The 19,869-nt window shown below is 40.0% G+C and overlaps 1 protein-coding gene and 1 pseudogene across 2 annotated transcripts in view; one reads left to right on the top strand and one right to left on the bottom strand.

Annotated features, from left to right (window-relative positions):
- Positions 1–765: 765 nt before the first annotated feature.
- On the bottom strand, positions 766–1,623 carry LOC104671516 (annotated as a pseudogene). Its single transcript, XR_749292.2, has one exon. The product of XR_749292.2 is annotated as a 40S ribosomal protein S3a pseudogene (transcript).
- Positions 1,624–7,955: 6,332 nt separating this feature from the next.
- Positions 7,956–19,869, top strand: part of LOC115898625 — a 1,104,002-nt gene continuing 1,092,088 nt past the window's right edge. Inside the window, exon 1 of the mRNA XM_030933649.1 lies at positions 7,956–8,082. Coding sequence (XP_030789509.1) covers positions 8,012–8,082 — 71 coding nt within the window. The 5' untranslated portion in view covers positions 7,956–8,011. The remainder of the gene's footprint in view (positions 8,083–19,869) is intronic.

The following is a 19,869-nucleotide window of genomic DNA, read 5'->3' as shown; positions in this document are numbered from 1 at the left end:
GAATATGCAGTGTTAGCAAGAAGTAGGTAAAGTGTGGCCATGTTAAAGAGTGATTGCATTTGATCCTATGAATCCCAATGAGGCTTTTTTTTTTTTTTTTTTTTTTCTTTTTAAGGATAAAAGGATCTTCTCAGGATAAAGATTTTGGATAGCTTCCTTAATTTAAAAAATACCTTTAGAAGTAAATATTAAATTAAATGATAACTAAATAGTATCCTACCCTTACCAGAAAATTTCTCAGAACTTTCAGACTCAGTCCAGCCATTTTGCTTCCCTTTGGATGTCCCTTAATTAAAGCCTGGCCAGGGTTTTGGGAGCATATTGAGTTGTTTCCCGTTTTGAAAAACATTTTGGTCTTTTCATGTTGAGCATTTTCCCCAAGTCAGCCTGTTAAAATATTGCTTTCATGTTTTAGTTAGAAACATTTCCAGCACTTGAAAAGCAAATACAGTATGTTTATGTCATCTAAGAAGCCGCGAGCTTTTTGCTAGTCTTCCACTGATGTTAAAACTACATAATTTGTAACAGCCCAAAATGGCTGAGATTGCAGGAAGTTGAATTGTCTTTTCTTTGAAAATTTAACATTATTATTATGACAGGGTCTTTATTTTATTCCTCTGTATGAGTCGAGGTAGGATAGTGTCATAACAAACAATTCCAAAAATCCCAGTGACTTAATACAATGAGAGTTTATTTATTGTTCATGTCAGATTCTAACTCAGATAGGGAATGTGGGTGATTCTACTCCACTCAGTTCTTTTTTTTTTTTTTTTTTTTTTTTCACAAACAGCACTTTTTATGTGACACTAATTGAAGTCTGAACTTTAAACAGATTCTTGGACTGGTGGTTCATATCCATCAGTTCGTTCAACTTTAGCACCTGTCTCGTCCCCAGTGGCTTTTCCAGAACTACTGCCTTCACCATGAAGCTCCATGAGCTTTCCCAATTCAAACTTGGGCTTCTTCAGCATTTTTACTTTTCTAACGAAGACATTATGGAGAGGATAAATAGATTGGCAAGCCTTTTCTATGTCTTTTCCAATGCTGTCTGGAATCAATTTATTGACCACTTCTTTCAAGTCATTTGTCTGCACTTCTCGGGTCATGATTTCCATCATCTTCTTCCGGATTTGGCGGACCTGTTGGTGCTGAGCGTAAGAGGTCTTCCGTATCTGATTGTTACGTTTTTTAGTAAAACCAAAACAGAACAGACGAAGCACGTAACCATCGGTAGTCTTGACATCAACATGAGCTTCAATCATTGTCTGCCACTTTTTGACCATGGAACACATTTTGTCACGGGTAAGATCCATGCCATGGAAGTTAGTCAGGCAATTTTTGCCCTGAACATCTTCAGTAATCAGCTTGAATCTTCTAAATGCAACTTCATCATTCTGCAAATCAGCAAGACTCACTTCAAACACACGACCCTTGAGACCATCAGATGCAATTTTGGTTCCTTGGGTCCTGGTGACGAGCGTCTTTCCAATATTTCTTATATTGAACATAGCAGGTGCTTTCACATCACACCAATCTTTCTTAGAAAATGCATCAACCACTTTCTTCTTGGCTCCCTTTTTGCCGCCTTTCATAAGGCACTTGTTCTTGCCAACCGCCATGGCGCTGATCGTCCACTCAGTTCTTCAGGGATCCAGTCCCTGTCCATCATGTGGTATAGATCGCTTTCACCCAGATTTCATTGGCCAGACTCAATGACATAATCACCCCTAACTGTAATCCAGCTATATGCTCAGGAGGAAAAAAAATGGTATTTTGTGAATGCATAGTAGTGTCTGTATTACCCCCCTTAAATTGGAATAATATGCAATAAAAAGTCTGAAATTTTCTAGATTGTTTCTTAAAACAGAAACTCACCATTAAAATTAGAAGAATGGTTGTGTAGTAAACATTTTGGCTTTGAGATATCCCCAATACATACTTGGGCATTTCAAATTGGTTTTGGGGAGACTGAGGGTTACTGAGCTGCAGGGGCCTTGATTCATGGTCCTACATCATCACATGGAATTCTATGGGGCAGTGATTTCTGACCTGAGGGCTCCCATTCCTGAAAATTCTCAAAATGGATCAATGAATCCACATGCAAAAACACATATAAATTAGCCACTCAGCCAGGACAGGGGACATTACATAATGCCCGAGAACACAATACCGTTCTTTGTTAATGATACACTTCTAGGAATTGGGTAGTCTTTCTTGGAGTCTGTTTATGATGGTGTCTACCAAGCTGAAGGGTGTTTGGGGAGGAGTGACTAAGAGAATGAGGACACTTCAAACCATATCATTCATTCCACAGCATTGAAAGTCTTCCGCATTTTATTCACTGTGGGCTGGAGGTATGGGGAGAACAAAAGCAGCAGTGTTTCTGCCTTCATGGAACTTAATAATGGTGATAATGAACAAGGAAAAAAATGTATGAGCATGTTAAATTGAACTTGTTATAAATTCATGAAGAAAATAAAATGAGGTGCTAGGGGCTATCTAGTAGGGGTGGGACTTCATTAGCAGGAGTAAGTCAAGAAAGTCTTGCTGAGGAAGTGAGATATTTTAGTGGAGAGCTGGATGATAAGAAGGATCCAGCCATGTGGGAAAGAACATTCCAGATAAAAGCTCTAAGGTGGGAATGACCTTGCTGTGTTCATGTAACAAAAAGGCCCATGTGGCTGGAGTCCTGAGCAAAGGGGAGGAGTGGTGAAGAAGCAGTCAAAGATGGACTCCGTCCATCTCGTCCATCTCACTGTATTTGGATTTCATTCTAAGTGTGATGAGAGTTTTAAGTAGGAAAGTGACGTGACTGGCTTTACATTTTTAAAATGGCATTCTGGCTGCCATGTGGTGAATGGACAAAACAGGAGCTGGGTGGTACATTGCCGCAGAAGATGGGAGTATAGTGATTTTGCTGCTGGGGGCTGTGTTCTACAAAGTTTTAACCCCAGGCTCTCATAGGAAACATGGACGATGCAGCTGCAGGACTGGTGTGTGAGCAGCTGCACTATCTGCTGTGTCAAAAGAGAAAGCTGCACTCTGGTACGCAGGGATGTCCCTTCCACCACACCCTCCTTCTTTCCTGAGGCAAATTGCTAATTGCCATTAGCAATTACTTAGCAAGACTAAGACTAATTAACTTAATCTTATTATGAGAGGTCATATTCTGGCTAAAATGCCTTCCTAGCCTCCCTTCTAGCTGGAGAGTGGCCAATGAGATGTAGGCAAAACATGTTGGGTGGGACTTATGAGCGGACTCTGTAAGAGGGAGAGCTCTGCTTGGAACATACGTGTGATGGCTGGAGATAAAGATAAATCTTGGGATGCAGCAAGCTTGAGGATGGAAGCCAAGAACTCACCAGGGTGGACAGAAAGGTAAAAGGAACCCAAGTCCCTGATGACAACATGGAGGTGTCCTGCATCCCTGGATTGCCTGGTCCACACTTCTTTTATGCAAATGAAAAAGAAACTTCTATCTTGTGTAAACCACTTACATTTTTCTTACTAGTAGCCAAACATTAATACAATTGCTAATTTATCTGCCTCTCCTCCCTAGCTGAAACTACTTTTGAAACAGCATTTCCTAACTTCTGTGACATGCTCTGTGAGTTTCTTTGGTTGGAGAAGTTTGGTAAATGCTGTGTGCTAGGCCTTCTTTGATCACCTTATTTAAACATGCACTGCTACCACCACCACCCAAAGTGTGCTCCTTTTCCCCTCTTCCTGCTTCATATTTTCCCATGTTCTTTATCACGATCTAACATACCATATGCTTTATGTATGTTCTTTTTTACCTGTCTCTTGAACCTCTCCCTGAAATTCAAAAGCAAGGACTAATTAACAAGGAGGAGAGAGGACAAATTTCCTGATACTCCCCTGTCTCTTTTCAAGCTGGAACATTTTGTCTGATGTGAACTTGTCAGGAGATGGCTCCCATTTTCCTGCTTCTGGCACTAATCATGACTTTCCTAAATTGTCTTGGTAGAGGTCAAATGATGAAGGGGAAAAGGCTCCGTCCGGCTTTCTCTATCTGAAGGGAGCTGGCAGCAAGCGATGCTGAGATCTTGAGCAAATGACCCCAGATAGGGTGTGATATCTCCACTTCCAGGAAAAGGAAGGCATTTTTTTTTTCCTGGTCTGGGCATGTTGTGTTTTCAGGGTCACACATCCCCGGACTGTCCGTTAACTTCAGAAATGTCCCCAGTTGTTAGTGAGGCAAAATGCTTGGGAGGTCAGGCCCTGGATCTAATCTGGGAGGACAGGCCTTTTATTGTGGTTCTGCAGCCTTCACACCTTCTCAGGGGAAAGCCATTGGCCTGCTCTTGTCAATCTTCCTCCCCTTCCTTGCTGCTACTCAATTTCTGCAGTTGTGAAAGGGAGATAGAAAAGTCTGAGATCTGCCTGCTCCACAGTAGTTTAGAGGAAATGAATCAAACAATGAAAAAAATCTCAGCTGATTGTTTTTCAATAATATATTGCTGCTTAACAAACTATTCTGAGACTTAGTGGCTTAAAATAAAGCAATTTATTATTTCTCATGGTTTAATACTAGTACAAAACAAGATAATGTATGTAAAGCCCTGAGTACAGTGCCAAACACAAAGCTGGCACTCAATAATTCTTAGCCCTTACCATGAAAATGACCTTGTCCAGGAGAATGTCCTGAGACCATGTGTCATTGTGAAATTGCGTATTGGAGCAGCACAGAACTTTTGCACTGCTCAGTACTAGGGTTGCCCCTATGGTGTGCAAGGCCCCTGCCAAATATTTGGCATGGGGCCTCTATTTATGTAAGCAATTCAATTAAAAATGTATCACGGCCGGGCGCGGTGGCTCAAGCCTGTAATCCCAGCACTTTGGGAGGCCGAGACGGGCGGATCACGAGGTCAGGAGATCGAGACCATCCTGGCTAATATGGTGAAACCCCGTCTCTACTAAAAAATACAAAAAACTAGCCGGGCGACGAGGCGGGCGCCTGTAGTCCCAGCTACTGGGGAGGCTGAGACAGGAGAATGGCGTGAACCCGGGAGGCGGAGCTTGCAGTGAGCTGAGAGCTGGCCACTGCACTCCAGCCTGGGCGGCAGAGCAAGACTCCGTCTCAAAAAAAAAAAAAAAAAAAAAAAAAAAAAATGTATCACAAAAATTCATGGACCAATGAGAGGTATAGCATTTTATTGATGAAGATTTAGAATAATAGGTAGAGATGCAGTATTTACGTATTTGTTTATTGTCACATCAATGCACATGATAATTCTTTGTCATGTCCAGCCATAATGTCTTCTTGTTCAGGTCTAGGTACCATCTATTAGTGTTTTGTTTTGTTTTTACTGTTAAATGCACTGGATAATATAACATTGCCCCCTACCCTTCATGAGAAAGAGGTAGCAAGAGGCTATAGTACTCACAATGCTATGGGTTGTTGGAATTGTTTGTATTGAAATCATGCAGATCTTCTTGCCCTACAGTTTCCTAGAACCCTTTAATGCTGGCTACTTCATTACTCATGATACTGCGTCACCCATCGTGCTGCCACAAATACTGTCTTCCAATGACTCTCACATAGTTTTTTTTTTTTTTTTTTTTTTTTTTTACCATGTTTTGTTGATGCTGGACGGTCTTATCCAGAGTATGCAGGAAAATGTGAGTGATAAATCATTTTTCTGGTCATGTTAAATTTACCATTCAGAATTTTATAGTGTACATGCACAAAGACACGTTTTCCAACCATGTCATCTCTAGAACTCTTTAGGCCATAATCACTATATTCCTAGCATGTGATCTCTTTCAATGTTGAGCAGATCTTAGGTGCCAGTGGTAGAGGTGAAGAGGGTAAAGTACTCCTGCTGCCACCTCTGTAAACCAGAGGTGCAATCTAGATGGACGAGTTGACACATGTACCTACACATGTGGCTCAAGCCTCTTTCTGCTTTACTTGTAATTTTCCCTGTCTTTGAATAAATGTATTGGCCAGAAAAATGAAGAAGGTTCTATATCAGTCAGTCATAGCATTGATGCAAGATGCTACTACAGTGTAATGAGGGTTTGAGGAGGGGACGGTTTAAGGAACTTAAGTGAAGAGGGGTTTCTTATTAGCATTTGGCTATATTAGCTCTTTGAGGAGGATACTGCTTTGGCCAGGGACTCTGGTGGCAGCTTCTTAGAAATTGTCTCCATTGCTAAGCATGCAGAAAGAAAATATTAGAACTCCTATTTATATTTACTTATGGTTAAAAAATAAGAAAAAAATAAACTTCATGAGTTTAGGGTTGCCAGATAAAGTATAGGACAGCTAGTTAAATTTGAATTTTTACATAAACAATTTTTTAGTGTATGTCCCAATGGGGACATATTCACTTATATAGAAACTTAGATATATATGTGGATACAGATATGTCTTATATTTATGTGTATCTCATATAGCATACAGATATATGTTTTTTACACATGTTGTTATCACAGATACTTATACAGATATTAGTTTTTTATGACAGGTATTATGAGGTTGTAAAATAACCTCACTTATTCCATTGGGATCTCTGCATCTTTGTGATCTCTCTCGCTCTCTCTCTTTCTTTTTGTGGGGGCTGTCACAGCTTTAAAAACCAAGTATCAAAATAAACCGAATTTAGCACAATACCTTTAAATTAAACTAAATTAAAAAATAAAAGAGCAAGTTTGATAATATTTCTCTCCTTAAAAATGTCATCTTTTTCCAGTGAGACTAAAAGTGACTTTTTTACCTTTAATAAATGAAACAAAATTAAACCTAATTTTTAAAATATTGCATTTTCATTTTAATGCATTTAAGATTTCAATTTGGGGAGCATGTTTTGTAATGTGATAATATAGTAGTATATTAGAATATATATATATATATACACACACACACACACTATAAATAGAGATATGTGTATTTGGGGATGTCCAAAGGTGTTGTATGTGAATAGGATGCTTGACCCCAAAAGTTTGGAGACTCCTAGCTTTTCTACTGTGTTAGAAAAGATGTGGCATGCATATTGGTCTTAATGGAAGCAACTACTGAGCTTAAGAATAATTCCTCGGTGTTTTTTTTTCTTTTGAGACAGAGTTTTGCTTTGTAGCCCAGGCTAAAATGCAGTGGCACAATCTCAGCTCACTGCAACCTCCGCCTCCAGGGTTCAAGTGATTCTCCTGCCTCAGCCTCCCGAGTAACTGGGATTACAGGCACGTGCCACCACGCCCAGCTAATTTTTTTGTATTTTTAGTAGAGATGGGGTTTCACCATGTTGGCCAGGCTGGTCTCGAACTCTTGACCTCAAATGATCCACCCGCCTTGGCCTCCCAAAGTGCTGGGATTACAGGTGTGAGCCACCATGCCCAGCCCGTGGTTCTTAAGTTGTAATCACTAACACTCTTGTGGTTGAACAGACTGCAAAATTTCACCAGATTTATACTTAGATGCCCAGACAAGAGACATTTGGAAGCCCTTCAACTTCCTTTGTAAAACCTCAGAAAGAGTGACCACACTGCTTGGGAGAGTAGCTCAGAATCTTTTGTGGCAGAGACTTGGAGGTTTACAAGAAGACCTCATTCCTTAGTTTCTGGCTGCCCGGAATTCATAGGGAATTTGCCAAGTACATTGTACCTCTGTATAGCTAAAGACTGGGTGGGGAAGAGCAAATGTCAATGGAGCATGAAAACCAGGTCCTTTTCCAGCACATCTCTCCCGGGGCATTAACATCCTGGGCTGGTGGCTTCTACTTTGGAGTGGGAGGCTCTGAAGGGCACAACCTATCCTGGCAGCCATGAAAACAGGTGGTCCCAGCTGCTGGATTTGTTGCTCTGTAAGTCAGCAATGGGCATCCATGGGATGGTGATGTGACTCCTCCAAGGCCCAGGGTGGCAGGCAAGCACTCATCCCAGTTAGATCCCCCACCATGCTTCAGAGGTGAAGCATCAAGGCCCTCACAACTGCAGTGGGAGAAGAGCCTCACAGCATGGATGGCAGGAGGCTTGGCAGCCTCACAGGATGTCTGCAAATACCTTTCACTTATGCAGTTTGACAGTGCAGTGGTGCATGGAGACAGTGTCTTGGGCCTGGTAAGGAAACATTGGCCTCAGAAGCAGACTTCTTAAGTTGGAGTCTTGAGACTGAGGCTTCAAACAGTGTGGGAAGGGCCATGACATTTCCAGAAACCCTTCTCTTTTGCTGGCCAACAGATGGTGGCTGTAAATCGGCAGTACAGTCAGGTTAGAAAAGACGCAAGTATTTAGAGCGCTAGTAGAGCCATTATTTGAATAGTATGGAACATAATGGTTTCTTTGGTAACCAAGCCAGGGAGACACCTACACAAAGTTAGAATGCACTGGGCTCATTTCTGTTCCCCACCCCACCCCCTAATCCAACAAGATTAAAATAGTATAAAGAGAAAAATGAGATGCAGCAGCACTTCATACAACAGGGGATTTGTTCCCAACGAGAATGTATTAATGACCCATCTCTTATTTTGTGGACAACCAGATATAGCAGGTTTTTAGTTATGAATCTGTTTTCATGGTCACTCAGATGGTTTACTCTCTCTGCCCAGACTTCAGCACTTATATATAGATGGGGCACTGAGAAATATGAGATAGGGAAAAAAGAGAAACATTTAACCCATTCCACACTGCACATATTCTTAGTGCTAACCAGGCGGAGGCAGCATAGAAAAGGCAAAATGAGTTTGAAAGGAAACCATTTGTCTTTGAAGAATAATTTCTCTTCAGCTCGATGAGTAATCGCTCTTCTAGCTGATAAAGTTCCAAATCCCTACTCTGGGTGAGACTTTGAAAGTATCAAATAACAGGATTCACATACAAAGAGTCAAAAGTAAAAGACCCTCTCAGATTCATAGTGCCGTCCAGTAGAATTTTCTGTGATGATGGAAATAGTCTATATCTGAACTATCCAATGTAGAAACCACTGGCCACATGAGGCTATTTACATTTTAATTTTAAGAAATTTAATTCACATAGTTGGAAGTAAAGCACTTCTCAGCAAATGCAAAAGAACAGAAATTATAACAAACTGCCTCTCAGACCACAGTGCAATCAAACTAGAACTCAAGACTAAGAAACTCAATCAAAACTGCTCAACTACATGGAAACTGAACAACCTGCTCCTGAATGACTACTGGGTAAATAACAAAATGAAGGCAGAAATAAAGATGTTCTTTGAAACCAATGAGAACAAAGATACAACATACCAGAATCTCTGGGACACATTTCAAGCAGTGTGTAGAGGGAAATTTATAGCACTAAATGCCCACAAGAGAAAGCAGGAAAGATCTAAAATTGACACCCTAACATCACAATTAAAAGAACTAGAGAAGCAAGAGCAAACACATTCAAAAGCTAGCAGAAGGCAAGAAATAACTAAGATCAGAGCAGAACTGAAGGAGATAGAGACACAAAAAACCCTCCAAAAAATCAATAAATCCAGGAGCTGATTTTTTGAAAAGATCAACAAAATTGGTAGACCTTTAGCAAGACTAATAAAAAAGAAAAGAGAGAAGAATCAAATAGACACAATAAAAAATGATAAAGGAGATATCACCACTGACCCCACAGAAATACAAACTACCATCAGAGAATATTATAAACACCTCTACGTAAATAAACTAGAAAACCTAGAAGAAATGGATAAATTCCTGGAGACATACACCCTCCCAAGACTAAACCAGGAAGAAGTTGAATCCCTGAATAGACCAATAGCAGGCTCTGAAATCGAGGCAATAATTAATAGCCTACCAACCAAAAAAAGTCCAGGACCAGATGGATTCACAGCTGAATTCTACCAGAGGTACAAGGAGGAACTGGTACCATTCCTTCTGAAACTATTCCAATCAATAGAAAAGGAGGGAATCCTCCCTAACTCATTTTATGAGACCAACATCATCCTGATACCAAAGCCGGGCAGAGATACAACAAAAAAAAGAGAATTTTAGACCAATATCCCTGATGAACACCGATGCAAAAGCCCTCAATAAAATACTGGCAAACCGAATCCAGCAGCACATCAAAAAGCTTATCCACCATGATCAAGTGGGCTTCATCCCCGGAATGCAAGACTGGTTCAACATACACAAATCAATAAACATAATCCATCATATAAACACAACCACAGACAAAAACCACATAATTATCTCAATAGATGCAGAAAAGGCCTTTGACAAAATTCAACAGCCCTTCATGCTAAAAACGCTCAATAAATTCAGTATTGATGGAACGTATCTCACAACAATAAGAACTATTTATGACAAACCCACAGCCAATAGCATACTGAATGGGCAAAAACTGGAAGCATTCCCCTTAATAACTGGCACAAGACAGGATGCCCTCTCTCACCACTCCTATTCAACATAGTGTTGGAAGTTCTGGCCAGGGCAATCAGGCAGGAGAAAGAAATAAAGGGTATTCAGTTAGGAAAAGAAGAAGTCAAATTGTCCCTGTTTGCAGATGACATGATTGTATATTTAGAAAACCCCATCATCTCAGCCCAAAATCTCCTTAAGCTCATAAGCAACTTCAGCAAAGTCTCAGGATGCAAAATCAATGTGCAAAAATCACAAGCATTCTTATACACCAGTAACAGACAAACAGCCAAATCATGAATGAACTCCCATTCACAATAGCTTCAAAGAGAATAAAATACCTAGGAATCCAACTTACAAGGGATGTGAAGGACCTCTTCAAGGAGAACTACAAACCACTGCTCAATGAAACAAAAGATGACACAAACAAATGGAAGAACTCCATGCTCATGGATAGGAAGAATCAATATCATGAAAATGGCCATACTGCCCAAGGTAATTTATAGATTCAATGCCATCCCCATCAAGCTACCAATGACTTTCTTCACAGAATTGGAAAAAACTACTTTAAAATTCATATGGAACCAAAAAAAAGCAATGGCAACAAAAGCCAAAATTGACAAATGGGATCTAATTAAACTAAAGAGCTTCTGCACAGCAAAAGAAACTACCATCAGAGTGAACAGGCAACCTACAGAATGAGAGAAAATGTTTGCAGTCTACTCATCTGACAAAGGGCTAATATCCAGAACCTACAAAGAACTCAAACAAATTTACAAGAAAAAAACAAACAATCCCATCAAAAAGTGTGCAAAGGATATGAACAGACAGTTCTCAAAAGACATTTATGCAGCCAACAGACACATGAGAAAATGCTCATCATCACTAGCCATCAGAGAAATGCAAATCAAAACCACAATGAGATACCATCTCACACCAGTTAGAATGGCGATCATTCAAAAGTCAGGAAACAACAGGTGCTGGAGAGGATGTGGAGAAATAGGAACACTTTTACATGTCGGTGGGACTGTAAACTAGTTCAACCATTGTGGAAGACAGTGTGGCAATTCCTCAAGGATCTAAAAGTAGAAATACCGTTTGACCCAGCCATCCCATTACTGGATATATACCCAAAGGATTATAAATCATGCTGCTATAAAGACACAGGCACATATATGTTTATTGCAGCACTGTTCACAATAGCAAATACTTGGAACCAACCCAAATGTCCATCAGTGACAGACTGGATTAAGAAAATGTGGCACATATACACCATGGAATACTATGCAGCCATAAAAAAGGATGAGTTCGTGTCCTTTGTAGGGACATGGATGCAGCTGGAAACCATCATTCTTAGCAAACTATCGCAAGAACAGAAAACCAAATACTGCATGTTCTCACTCATAGGTGGGAATTGAACAATGAGATCACTTGGACACAGGAAGGGGAACATCATACACCGGGGCCTATTGTGGGGAGAGGGGAGGGGGGAGGGATAGCATTAGGAGAGATACCTAATGTAAATGACGAGTTAATGGGTGCAGCACACCAACATTGCATATGTATACATATGTAACAAACCTGCACGTTGTGCACATGTACCCTAGAACTTAAAGTATAAAAAAAAAAGGAAATAAGTCATCTTAGAGAAACACTCAATGAATATCATCAGTGCAAGATCTGACCTTATTCAACACAAGAAAATTCAAACTGGTGAATTTTCTGCTCTGCATATAACTAATATGGAAAATGTTTCAGTAGTAACTCTTAATTTCTGAGGTACATGTGAATACAAAACGGAGAGAAACCTTATGAACGTAAGGACTGCAGAAGGCCTTCAGTTATCACTCATCCCTTTGGATTCATATTATAATTCACATTAGAATAAAACACAATGATTGTAAGTAGCATTTTCAAGTCTTTAGCATTAGATCTGTCCTTAGAGAAGAGAAGAGAATACTGAGGAGAACCGCTATAAATGTGATTGATACAGAAAAGTTTTCAGTGTAAGTGCCACTCCCATTGTGTTCATGAGAATTCACACTGGGGAAAAATCCTGGGGCTGTCATGATTATATTGGAAAAATATTCAGGAAGCACTCACGTTTGATGTACACATGAGAGCTCAAACTGGAGAAAACTGTAATCAATATGGAAAGGTTTTCCCTTACTGTGTACAAGAGAATACAAAATAGAATGCAAAGACTGGGGGGGAAAAAATTTAATTTAATTTAAAATTTAGTTCATCAGTTTAAGTTAAATAGCCATATGAGGCTAGTGGCTACTGGATTGGAGAGTGCAGTTAGAAATTCAGAAAGCGGATGGTTCTCATTACTGTACAATCACCAGTTAGTAATTTTGTCCTTCATGTTTCACTTTGCTGTTTTTTATTCTGATGTCAGCCTTGCTTGTCTGGAAGTCACCCCATAGGTTACCATAAGCAACATTTTACTTAACTGTTCTAATAATAGTGTTTCCAGGGGCCCTGAGCACTCCACAAACATCATCTCATTAATTCCAACAAACTCCCGATGGGACACGTATGGAGTACAGATAATTATGTTTAATTTTATAAAAGAGAAAAACAAACAGTAGTCTAAAAATGTAAATTATTCGCAGTAAAGGGCCTTCTGGAATCCCAATGTTACCTTCTTTGCCTTTCATTGTCCTTTGTAGTAGGAACTTAGTGTTTTCTCCTGTCAGTGTGAACCATTCATCAAACACGTTGGGAATAAATGAAAAACCTACCGCATCTAGTTATAGATAGAATATGGTTTGGTTAACATTAGGTTAAACAGCTAAATATTTATTTCCTTCTCATTTCTACTGTAAGACTTGAGACTATACTTCTAGGTAACCAAGATAATTAGAAATGTGCTACTTGTTTAGAGTAGTAAATCATCCTCAACTTTTGTTTGCCCTCCTTCATGCCTCTTTCAGGGATATAATACATGTACTTTTTAAAAAAATGCTTCTTTATACATGGTGCTTATGAGAGTGACCAGGAAGCATATGTTAATATGCTAACCAAACATTCATAGGAATTGAGGAGCTCTATGAAATGATTTTATTTGTACAATGGATATTTATGAAGCCCCTACTATGAGTCAACAAGTGTGCCTGGGACTGTGGATACAAAGTCAGCAAAACCAGACAAAATTCCAGCTCTCACATTTGAGAAGCTGACAGACATTGACCAAATAATCAGGACAATATATGTAAAATTTCACCTATAGCAGGTGCCATGGTGGGAAGGTACCTGAGCTTGTAATAGGGAGAATTAACATAGTCAGGGAAACCAGCGGTAGCTTGTCTGAAATTGGGGCCAAGAGCTAAAGGCTGAGTAGGAATCAACTAGGTGGAGGGCAGGTTGAGCAGAGAGTTGTAGAAAAAACAGCAGCATGTGCAAAACCCTGAGGTAACATGGAGCACGGTGAACACGAGGGACTGAAAGAATGCTGTTTTTGTTTGTTTGTTTGTTTGTTTGTTTGTTTTTGAGATGGAGTTCACTCTGTCACCCAGGCTGGAGTGCAGTGGCACAATCTCGGCTCACTGCAACCTCTGCCTCCCGGGTTCAGCCTCCCAAGTAGCTGGGATTACAGGTGCCTGCCACCACACCCGGCTAATTGTTGTATTTTTAGTACAGACAGGGTTTCGCCATGTTGGCCAGGCTGGTCTGAAACTCCTGACCTTAGGTGATCCGCCTGCCTTGGTCTCCCAAAGTGCTGGGATTACAGGCGTGAGCCACTGCACCCGGCCAGAAGGCTGTTTTTCAGGAAACATATGGAGGAAAGTGAGCAAGGTGCAAGACAGCATTGGAGAGGTTGGCAGAAAGCAGGCCAGGCAACACCCTCAGGCTACTTTAAGGAGCTATATTTTTACCTTACAAGCAATGGGTTCCATTGAAGGGTTATTGGGTGGGGGTGGAGGGTGTAGCCCATGAAAGATGTACATTTTCAAAAGGTCACATTGGTTTATCTTGGAGAGTGGAGAACAGTTTGGATCATAGTTATGCCAGGAGGTGGTGAGGAGCTGGCTTAGATTTGCAAAGACCATTCATTCTTTGCACCTGGATTTAATTTGAGCCTATCAGGCAGCCTCAGAAGTTGTGCTTAACCACGTTCCTCATCTAGTGCATGATGTCTTTTGGTCTATTAGGGTGCTCTTATTTTTCTAGTAGACCTAACCTCAGCAGTGGTAGGTGGGGAGGAGTGGGGAAGTTCTGTCCTATTAGTGTTGTAAGAATATCTTCTGTGACTGGTGATTTCACCGTCTTAGGGTTTTTCCTTTTTTCCTCTTTGTTGCTCGTTTTTTCCAGAAAAGGTAAACACTATTATTTCCTTTTTTCACTTTGATGTCTTGAATCCTTCAATATATGCTGACTTAAAAGTACTATTTCAAATTCCTCTTCCACACGGTTTTTGTCTTATTGTGTTCCAGGCTTGTGAGACCAACTATGAATCTAAGAGTCTCTGGGTTCATGCTGAAAGGATAACAGTTTCAGGTGATTTGAGTAACGAAAAAGGGAAAAAGATCCTGAAGTTCCATTGTGCTTTTTTGTGTGTATGTTTATTATAGTACTTACTCATTCTGACTTACATTACAGTTATTTGCATATGCATATGCAGCTCTTTCTACATCCCCACTCACCTTTGCCTTTACCTCCTACTCATTCTTCATACTTCACACCATCACCACTTCTGCAGGGAGACCTTTCCTGACCTTTCTGAGTAGGAAGCTTCCCTTTCTTATACGCTTTCATGACCTGTGATCACATGTGTAACTTCCACTTACTGTTCTGCTGTTTGACCAGTGTCTGCCTGCTGAATGAGGAGGTCTTTGGGGGCCTGAACCTTGCCCTTGACTGAGGTCACTATTGGGCCCACTGCACAAGCATAGCACCTGCTCACTCAGTGTTTTACCAATGAATGGATGACACTTACAGAAATGTCCTTTAGGTCATGGCTTTTTTTTTTTTTTTTAATGTTTGACCTATTTCTTCCAACACTTGAAGAACTGACATAAAACTGGTATTATTGATTTCAGTCATCTCACATGTAATTTTCAGCTGAGATGCCAATATTCAAGTGGACTTAGCTTACCACTTTAAATATATTAAATGTAGTCGATTTAAAATAGAAAAGTATGTTAAGCAACATAAAATACACAGGAATATAGTGAAGTGGTTAAGAGTACGAACTCTGAAGTCACACTGTTAGAATTCAAATCATGGTTTTCTAGCTCCTCTCTGTACCTCAGTTTCCTCATTTGCCAAATGGGGATAATGATAATACCTATTTCAAGTAACTGTTATGAGGATTAAATGAGTTAATTTATGTAAATCACAGCAGTGCCTTGCATATGTGTTAGCTATTATTACTTTTTAGTTATTATTATTAAAAAGGACAGGTGATGTCATATTCATTAAGCCTGTGTAGCAAAAATGTTCAAGTTCTTCCTCAGCTTATTTTTTATAAGTTGAAAATGAGCAGTTTACATTATTCTGTTTATGTTTTTGTTCAATACACTGATTTGATTTTTTTAAGTTCCCACATTTTAGTATCATGCAGATGGTAATGGAATTAGATTGTTTTACCACTGAAGTTTATTGCAAATGCTGGAAGGCTAGGGAAAACTAGGGATACTGAGATGACACTGACAGCATGAAATAATTTGAGAACCTTAAAAGAGGGTGTGGGGCCTCAAGACTGCTGAATTGGGCTCCCCAGGAGAAGTGAGTGGGTGTGTATATACATGTGTATTGAGGGGACAGTGCAGAGGCTCCTGGACTGGAGGCAATAGGTTTATGTGTACATATTTTAAGCTTTTAATTAGAGGATAACAACTATGTAGAAAGGTGTATATGTATGATAAGTGTACAGATTAAATTTTTACACATAAACACACCCACAGAACTAATGCCCAGATCAAGAAAAACAGAACATAACCAACAGCCCAGAAGCCTCTTCCAATCACTAATCCCCCTAACACTAATTAGTATCCTGACATCTAACCCTGTGGATTAGTTTTGCATATCTGTATTCTTTATTTAGATAGAATCATATAGCATATACTCCTTTGTGTATGACTTTTATTCTCAGTACAATGTATGTGAGAGTATTCTATATTGTTGTGTGTAGTTGTATGCTATTCAATCATATGCTATATGTTATTCCATGGTGTGAAAATGTATTTTCCATTCTGTTGTCGATGGGCATTTGGGTGGCTTCCAGTTTGGGGCTACTGTGTGCTTCTTTGAACATTCTGACGTGTCATTTGGTGCACATATGTGTGTATTTCTGTTGGGCATAAGCCTAAGAGTGGAATTGCTGGGTCATAAGGTATGTAAGTGTTCAGCTTTAGTAGATTTTATGTGTATTTTTTTAAGTCTTAGAGGTGATTCTGATTCCTAGCCAAAGCTGAGAACCACTGATCTATAATATCTACCCAAAAGCAAGGTTTAAAGCCACACTATCAAAGCTTGGATGAGCTCATTAAAGATGTAATATTTAAGAAGATGAACTACAAGGATCATCCACACTAACTCACAGATAATGCCAATATCTGTTGCTTCAATAGTTAGCTTGCCTTCTCCATAGGGGTCGAGGTGGGTGGGTTAATGCCAGATCCTGGCTCTCTCATTTTCTCTTCTCCCTTGGTTCGACCCTGATCTCTCTCAGGTTCAGCAAAGTGGAATGCCAACCAAGAACTGGGACTGAGGGAAAGCATTGCCAAGCACTGTTAATTATTAATGAAATGAATTTGCATCAAACCAGAGGGGATTAAAGCAGCTTAAAATGAATAGCAAGTTCTTGATAAGGCTTTTCGTATTCTCAGGTGACTGGAATGATGCGCTCATGTTGGAGCACATTAATTTAATAGAAGCACTGCTCCCCCCAGTACAGCGTGGAGCTGGATGTAAGCCCAGCCCAGGGACAGCAGGTTCCTAAGCAATTTCTGCTTATATGGCTATGGTGAAATGAAGTGACGTGAACACAACATGCTGGACTGAAAAAATGCATTAAACATACCTCAAAGCAATATGTCCTTTAATGATACTACCACAAGCACTGGGGAGAGAAAAGGACCTTGTTATATAGTATCAACCATATTGCAGTTCAAACTCCAGGCCAGCTTTCCCAGCTGTATGAACTTGGGCAAGTTACCTAACCTCTCAGAGCCTTTGAGTTCTTCATCTACAAAATGGGATAATCATATATACCTCAAGGGACTGCATTTAAAGTGCCTGGCTCATGATAGGAAACCAATAAATAGCAATTATTATTGCATGTGGTGCTGTGAGCAAAACTGAGAATATAACCATGTGGTAGAAAATAGCAGTGGAGAAAACGTAGTGCTCTAGAAGCTAGCCTTCCGACAGATGGCAGGCCCATATTGAAAATGGAAATGTTTCCTGCTGCTACAGATCCAAAGAAGGTCTTTGAGTCTATGTAAAATATAAAGGGATGGGCTACCAGAATTTTCTATTAGTTCGTTGCACACACTTTCACACACAGGCACACATATATACCAAGAGCGTATGGAAAGTTAACTGTTCTTGATGACTGGTAAGAATGTCAGAGTAGTTCAGCAGGGCCTCCTAGATACGTGAGTGTTAAAATTAAGAGTTTCCCTTGAAGGATACTGTCCCCACTCAAAGGAAACTCACTTAGGTATCCGTGTTCTGCTCCGGGTAATTCCAGTCCTCCTTGGCCACAGCTGACTGGATGGTGAATGACTGTGAAAGCTGGGGCTCTTTGCTCATCTTCTAAGATCTAGTTCAAGTGTTATTATTTCCAGAATGCTTTCCCTAACTGTTTAAGCCATTAGGATGGAACTGACTTAGCTGGGATTGTGATATGATGGGAAATGGCTAACAAGCAGAGGGATAGACTGGTTATTCTATCTAACCCTTAGATGCCAACTGACATGACAAGGATGATGGTAACAGTAGTGTGAAATTTATTGAGCACTTATTTTGTTAAGGAATTGAGCTCAATACTTCTCATGCGTGATTTTTTTCTGATAACCCATTAAAAAATATGATTATTTTCCCCATGTTAGAGTTGAAGAAACCAAAATATCATTTAGTTCAGTGACTTACCAAGCTGGAAGTAAGCTTAGATCTTGTTGTTTTTAAGCTCTCACCTTTAATCACCCCCCTATGCAGCCTCACCATTGGTGGACAACAATACCGATATGGCACTCAAACCAGGAACTGTGCTGTTATTTAGTAGAAACCATGTTCAGAGGGAATGTGGTAGCATTTTTGTATACATTCTTTGTATTTGGTGATGTAGACCAGATTGTTTCAAGTTGTGAAAATACTACTCTTGGTCAATTGATAGCAAGTCATTTGTTTTATGATTAAAACGTCGTTCTTTTACGTTTAAAGAGCGTGTAATTCAGTGAAAGAAATTCTGTAGCAGCATTATTAGGCCCAGGACCATATAATAGATGTTTGAAAAGCACTTGGCATTTTTTAAGGTGCCCAGGTCATTAATTGCTTAGTTCAAATACTCCTTATGTGGTAGGTGAGTAATAGAATAATCTGTGTTTTAGGGAAAAGTTCAGGAGACCCTAGGGGGTAAATATATATCCAAGTTCTTCACTGAAAGAGAGGATGCAGGCTTAGAATTCAGGATCACTAACTAGTCATCCCGCCAGTTCCTTGGTAAGGAAGATAAGTAATCTCTAGCTGCATATATTACAAAACCATTTCAATACTTGAACTATAGGCTCTTTGGAGTTAGATTTGTGGGCAATTCAATATTACTCTCAACACTCCCATTCTATAATTTTAATGCTGGTAGATTTCTGTCAATTCATTTATCCAACAAATATTTGTTTTATAATTATTATGTGTAGACATTGAGTTCCATTCTGGAGACACAGCACTGGGCAAGACAGAGCTTACATTTGGAATGCAGACAAGTAAATTGCACCTATGTGGGGCTATCGAGAGCTGTGGACAGACACACTGAAGAGGTGGGAGGTAGCTCTGGTACCTGAAGCTTGTGTCTGCTAACAGTGTTCCAGCTGTCCTGGAGTCTTCCCTATCAGTTACCAGTTTCCTCTCTTCAGGATTCCTCAAGAAATGGAGGAACATGGACCCAGAACACTCTAGACCAGTGGTTCTCACTTTGGTGAGCATGTGAATCACTAAAGAGGAACTTGTAAGATACTGAGGCCCAGGCCCTGCTCCACTTTACCCAAACTAGACCTCTCTGTCCATCAGCTCTCCAGGCAATCCTGACTCTGCCTCACTCCTCGTTTTGGGAATAACTGCTGTGGACCAACACCACACCGTTGCATTGGATGTAATCTGATGTGTGGCAGTTAAACTGTTTGCTATGGTTTTTTCCTGGAAGGTGGAATGGAATTTGCTACACGATACCTGATTTCAAGAGACTTTGACTTATTTGAAGCTAAATTACTTAGAGTGGGAAGATGCAATTTTATATTTCTTTTCATGTTGGGTGCCTTGCCCCTGACCTATGTCTTTGTTTTATGGCACTCATTTTCTTTGAAGTTGT

This window comes from Rhinopithecus roxellana, chromosome 7, assembly GCF_007565055.1.
Source record: "Rhinopithecus roxellana isolate Shanxi Qingling chromosome 7, ASM756505v1, whole genome shotgun sequence".
NCBI lineage: Eukaryota > Metazoa > Chordata > Mammalia > Primates > Cercopithecidae > Rhinopithecus > Rhinopithecus roxellana.
This window is presented reverse-complemented; position numbering and strand designations above follow the sequence as displayed.